Source organism: Mustela nigripes, chromosome 12, assembly GCF_022355385.1.
Source record: "Mustela nigripes isolate SB6536 chromosome 12, MUSNIG.SB6536, whole genome shotgun sequence".
In the NCBI taxonomy this organism is placed as follows: Eukaryota; Metazoa; Chordata; class Mammalia; order Carnivora; family Mustelidae; genus Mustela; species Mustela nigripes.
The window spans coordinates 158,006,217-158,012,917 of record NC_081568.1 but is presented as its reverse complement, the minus strand read 5'-3'; the positions used below and the strand labels follow the sequence as shown (position 1 = coordinate 158,012,917).

The 6,701-nt window shown below is 34.3% G+C and overlaps 1 protein-coding gene across 1 annotated transcript; it reads right to left on the bottom strand.

The window, feature by feature from the left end:
- Positions 1–1,080: 1,080 nt before the first annotated feature.
- On the bottom strand, positions 1,081–2,001 carry LOC132028099 (olfactory receptor 13G1-like). Its single transcript, XM_059416747.1, has one exon. The coding sequence runs from the start codon at positions 1,999–2,001 to the stop codon at positions 1,081–1,083; it is 921 nt and encodes a 306-aa protein (XP_059272730.1).
- Positions 2,002–6,701: the final 4,700 nt, after the last annotated feature.

Sequence of the window (6,701 nt, the reverse complement as noted above, 5' to 3'; positions counted from 1 at the left end):
TTTTATTCTACATGCTTCCTAAACAAACTTCTCTAATTTTATGATCCAATCTAGGGAAAATCATCCTTGTGTGATTTTTCATCAAGTACCCCAAAAAATCCCAAATAAATCATTTCTATCTTCCTCTTCGATGTCCTGTTGCATCATGCAATAAATCCAGCTTGTTCGCCTACACATTCACACAGTATTGTCTTCAGCTATAAGGCATTAGAGGGATCTTCATATTCTTGTCTGTTATGTATTTATTTAGAATTCCTCATCACAGGCTATGTAAAACATGCCAACAATAACATATGGTTATTGTTTTCATGAAGTAAATTCTAAGTAAGGCAATGAAGACATGAAGTAGATTGTTTCAAGAAGATTAGTATGACAAAATACCTGTGTTTAAAAATGTTAGAGTGGAACACTAATTAGAACTGATTTCAAGGGAAAATTGTACTGTATGCATCACAAGATGTCACAAAGTAATGCAATATATTTTCTTATTACAGAACGAGAGTCCTGATTTGATTCACAGACTGATTAATTTTATAATATTAGAAGCACTTTCTGAATAGTTATATAGCATATATATGTTAATATATTTAATGTTTACATATGCTAACAGGAAAATGATTATGTATATGCATATATAAGAAGGAGAAAAATGTACATATTTTTAGAAAGATGTTGGGATATATATCATGATATATGTTTATGTGAGATGGTATGTGTATTACATTGTAGATATTGTTAAAATTAAAATTATAAAATTGTGGAGACACTGAGGAATCTGGGAATAGAATAGGAATGAGAGAAAAACTTTACATTTACTATGATTAATAGTGAAAGCTTTCATAAAAAATATTTTAGAAATATGCAAAGTAGTAAGTGTAAATCAGTAGTGTAATGGTAAAAATGTAAGTGCATTTTAGAAATCAGGAGCTAAGACAGTGATTCTTAATGTAATGAAACACTGTTACTCTTAAGAAGGAATAGGGAAATCTGGGAAGGAGATATCTATAAATGATCAGTAAAATATGAAATGTTCTAGGAGATTATTCTGGAGTAGAGAGCTGACATTCCCTTTTGAAAATACTAATGTTTCAGAAACGGAAAAACTTTCTGAATCCCTGTCTGCATCTCCTTGTTTCGGAAACTATACACAATTTGGTTTAATGTTGGGGTCACAAGAGTATAGAGTGCAGCTATCACCTTGTCTCTTTCAAATGAGTAGCTGAAAGCAGGGCAGATATAGGTGTAGATTACAGGGGAGTAGTAAAGGGACACCACTATGAGATGGGACAAGCATGTTGAAAAAGCCTTCCTCTTCCCTTCTGTTGTGTGGATGCAGAAAATGGCAGCAATGATAAAACCATAGGAGATGCAGGTGAGTGTGAAGTCGCCTATGGCCAGGGCAATATCAGCAACATATACCATAATCTCATTGATTCTAACGGTGCTGCAGGACAAAGACAGTAGTGGGGGTATCTCACAGAAGTGGTCAATGGTGTTTGGCCCACAGAATGTCAGCCTAAGGATGAGACCAGTATGTACCCAGGAATTGGCTACTGTAATCACCATGGTAATGCTTGGCAAGGTCAAACACATATGGTGGTTCATAATAGTTCTATAGCAAAGAGGGAAACAGATGGCCACATAGCAGTCATAGGCCATTGTGGTGAAGAGAATCATCTCAGCTCCTAGGGACCACGTGAAGAAGAAGATCTGGGACATGCAGCTTTCATAGGAAATACTCCTTCCTGATGTTAACATGGTCACCAGCATCTTTGGTATAATGCTTGTTGTGCATACGATGTCCACAATAGCCAGTGCCAAAAGGAAAACATACATGGGTGTATGCAAAGTGGTGTTATAGATGATGGCAATGACAATCAGTGAATTTCCAAGAAATGCCACAGTGTACATGAAGAGAAAGACAATGAAGAGTACTCTTTGCAGTTCAGGTTTTTGGGTGAGGCCCAGAATCATAAGCTCAGTTATGATGCTATTTTTCATCTTGCTTTAGTGACAGATATTGCAGAAAGTGAGCAATTGGAATTAAGATGATCTGGGTGCTTTATTAGGAGGTGTGTGTGTGTGTGTGTATGAATTTAGTGATATGTGTGATGATGTGATACAACTTAGTAGCAAGAATTTCATTTTGATAGAGTTCTGACTTCTAGGCAATATCTTCTATTCTTCATTTTCTCATGCATGTTCTTCAGTCAATGACTCCATTGAATGGGAGCCACTGGTTGAGAAAAAAAGGGTAAAAAAAGTAAATATATTCAAGTATTTCAATATTACCATGTTCAGTTGAAACTTATTTGAGTATAATTCACAGATATATGAAATAGAATACAAGAATTTCATATTTCATTAGTAGTTAACTACATGCTATATTTCTTGAAACATATGTGAGCAGAAATATCTAGAACAAAAGAAGCTTACAGGGCTAATAATAGTGGAAAGACTTCTGAGGAAACATGTCCAACAGAATATCTTGAGACTGCATATTAAGGGACCCCTGAATAATTCATTGGTGTCTAAAAACAAGAATTTAATCAATTGCTTGCCTGATATTTTCTATTCAATTGCAGAATCACATTTCCAAAATTTCATGAACTAATTTGTTGTGCTGTCATACAATGGTGAAAAGATTGGACATAAATTTAGAAGATCTAGGAGTGCATCTTTATTTTAGTAAGCTGGAAATTTGCAATTACAGCTCCATAAGCTTCATATTTCTTATGAAAATTTTTTATTTCCAAAAATGATATGAAATGAAAAAAAATTAGATATTATACAGCCTTAGCATAATAACCTCTAGTTTCATCCATGTCATTGCATATGGTAAGATTTTATCTTTTTTATGGCTGAGTAATATTCCTGAGTGTGTGTGTGTGTGTGTGTGTGTGTGTGGGTGTGGGTGTGGGTGTGTGTGCATATATGTGCTCACACATGCCCATGTGCACATGCACACAGTCTCTTCTTCGTCCACTCATTTTTTGATGGATGTCTGGGCTCTTTCCCTAGTTTGGCTAATGTGGACATTGCTGCTATTAACATTGGGGTGCATAGGGCCCTTCTTTTCACTACATCTGTATCTTTGTAGTGTATCTAGTAGTGAAATTGCTGGGTATTAGGATAGCTCTATCGTTAAATTCTTGAGAAACCTCCATATTTTTTCCCAGAGTAACTGTATCAGCTTGCATTTCCATCAACAGTGTAAGAGAGTTCCCCTTTCTGTTGGGGAAAGTTCTTGTTCTTTTTATTACTTCCCACCAAAAACCTTCTGTATTTTCTCAACTACATTCCTTTTTTGGATAGATCTGTTTTCATGCATATTTTTACATGTATATATGACCTTGAGTACTATTCTGACCTAGTACATTTAATAAAAGTGTCCAACATGTCTTTAAATTTATTGATAACTTTATGTTTCATAATAGTTTTTTGAATTTTCAGAGATCATACTCTACTCCTGTTACCCAAACAGAGGAAATAAAAATCATTTTGAGACCATATGCAGTCTGTTTTTTCTTCTAAGCTCTGAAACCTGAATTATTAATTTCCTAAATTTAATGGACTAATAATATGCTAAATTTACTGACTAATCTATGTGTAGCTATTTATAACAATAGAAAAAATATTTTTTCAAATCTATAAGGCACCTTCAGAATCCCTAGATTTATTTATTTTATTTATTTTAAGATTTTATTTATCTATATGACAGAGAAAGATCACAAGTAGCGGGGGTTATCAGGTCCCCCGCCAAACAGAGAGCCAGATGTGGGGCTCGACCACACGACCCTGAAATCATGACCTGAGCCAAAGGCAGAGGTTTAACCCACAGAGCAACCCAGGTGCCCCATTTCTTATTTTCTATTAGCACAATAATGTAACACTTGTCATTGCTTATATCTATAATCATTTTGTAACAAACATGATGGGACTTTGACATTTTCATCTGTATACAGTTGATATGAGAACAGTGGAGTGGCAGAAGAATAACAGAGGCCAAGAATGCATATCTCATAAGAGGAAGAGCCAGGATTGTTTCTATTTGATGCAAAATGAAAAAAACTTTTAGAACTGCTAAGAAAAAAAAGAGAGAGAGAGAGAGAGAGTTTTATTTGAGCCCAATAAGGACGGCTCTCTGGGATACACAATCTTCACAAAGGAGAGAGTACTCTGGAGAGAATGAATACTTAATAGAGGGATATATATATATATATATATATATATATATATATATATTTACATCAGGAATTGTAAATTATCATAAGGAAGGATATTTAAGAAAATCACAAACTTTATTTTGTTTTTATTAATCAAGTTTGCAAAGTTAGGAGGTATGGGAACAGAATTTAGGGGGATTTTTATTTATATCTTTAGTTTGATCTTTTAAATATTTTATTTATTTATTTGAAAGACATAGATCACAAGTAGGCATAAAGGCAGGCATACAGAGAGAGAGGAGGAAGCAGGCTCCCCACTGAGCAGAGAACCCAATGCGGCGCTCAATCCCAGGACCCTGAGATCATGACCTGAGCTGAAGGCAGAGGCTTTAACCTACTGATCCATACAGGGGCCCATTTATTTATTTATCTAACTATCTATCTATCTATCTATTTATTTATTTAGGTTATTTGCTAATGAATCAGATGTACTGTGTGTGCTCAAGGCAGAAATACAGCCCATGTTTTGAAGTTTGGTGAATCCATCCTGAACTTGATGGAAGTTTAGCTTCCCTGGGAAACCAGGAGCAGGCCACACAAATACTAAACATTGAAAGTTTCTTTTATCTCACCTAGGCTGTCTAACCTTTAACAAATTGTTCTTAACCTTTCTGCTATATTATTTTGGGTAAAATACCAATAGTATGGCAAGCATACATGAAAACTGAATAATATGTAAAGTAATTTAAAGAACATGAGAGATTTATTCTGAATTAGACATGACTTGAAACAGGAAAATAAAGATGAGATAGCTGCTATTTGAAGTTCAATTAACATATTTTTGATATTAGGGCACCTGTGTCTCTGTTGGATAAGCATCTGATTTTGGCTCAGATTATGATCTCAGGGCCTTTGGATTTAACCTCACATCTGGCTCTCTGTTACATGGGGAGCCTGCTTCTCCATCTCCTTATGACCTTCCCCTTGTGTCAAATAAATAAATCTTAAAAATAATATTTAAAATGTCATATTAAAATGAGTAATAACTAAATTTTGAAATACTGAGTGATAAATATACTTTAAATTATATTAAAAGGCCCTGATCTGGTTATTTAATCTGAATCAGAGATCTGTTATCAAATGTTTTTGGTTGAATCTATGAGGTAACAGTGCTCTTCCAGTCTATGTGATCTTACCCACTGAAATATACACTCAAAAATAAACTTAACCTTCTTTGATGATGAAGAAGAAACCTTCAATTTTCATTTGGATAATTTTTACTTATCCATGTAAAAATTCTATTTATCTATTTAATTGTTAATGATCAATTTTTGTGAAGCTGGATGTGAGGGAGAAATTCAGTCCCAAGATACAAAACAGAATTTTATAAAATGTGAAACTTTGCAAAAATATTGGGTTATTCACCCGTGGTTCACTGTCTCTGAGTTAAGAACAAAATATTGAGGGTACCTGGAGATTTCTTTTCTCATCTCTTCTTGGAGCATCCTATACCTTACCCAGTGCTAATGACATTGATTCAGCCCTGTTCTGTGTTGGTTCTACGAACTAGGACCATTACTGTGGGTAGATGAGGACAAATACAAAGGGGACCATCATCCAGTTCATGGAGAGAAGAAGGTATTATTGAGAATACTAACTTTGTTCAGAGTAAGCATTATTTACCTAGAGTAGAAAGGAGATACTTTTGTTAATCCATAGGAACCCAGTGTGGTCAATGGTTTCTATTGATATTCTGCAAGTAAGTCATGCCTGTTTTGATGCTATCTTCAGCCCTAAAAGGCCAAAATATACAATAAATGAATGAATGAATGAATGAATGAATGAATAATAAATAAATATCTGCTAACATCAGCAAGGAAACATTTCTCCAGGTTTTATGAGTTGAAAATCTTTCACTCTTGACCATGTCCTTTTCTATTCCTTTCATCTAATTTATTAATACTGTTTAAGTTTTAATGTTTAATTCTTCAAATTTTCCATTGAATTGAATTTGGAAGTACAAAATTACTAGATTTTAGTTATAAATAGGTTAATACATTAAAAAAATATTCCTGATTCTGGCATTTTTTCTCTATGATACTGGAGTTTTAAAATGCATTTTTGAGTTTCCATCTATCATTAGTTTAATGGATATTAAAAACAGTGGTAAGCTTTGAGTTGCTCTGAGGATTAAATGCTGCATGCAAAGCCTTAACCCAAAACTTAAACGACAATGAGGTGTCAATTAAATGTGATAATGATTACTATTTGGATCCAAATCTAGTCTATGATTCCACCAATTTCCCCTTAAAGTCTTTTGCTCTTTTAGAGTGCTTTTTTTTTTTCTCTTTGAATCTATTTTATTTTTATTTTTATTATTATTTTTTTAAAGATTTTATTTATTTATTTGTCAGAGAGAGAGTGAGTGAGAGCGAGCACAGGTAGACAGAGTGGAAGGAAGAGTCAGAGGGAGAAGCAGGCTCCCTGTGGAGCAAGGAGCCCGATGTGGGACTCGATCCCAGCGTCCTGGGATCG

Bases quoted from the DNA above. Each gene is read 5' to 3' on its own strand.
- LOC132028099 (XM_059416747.1), bottom strand. From the start codon at position 2,001: ATGAAAAATAGCATCATAACTGAGCTTATGATTCTGGGCCTCACCCAA.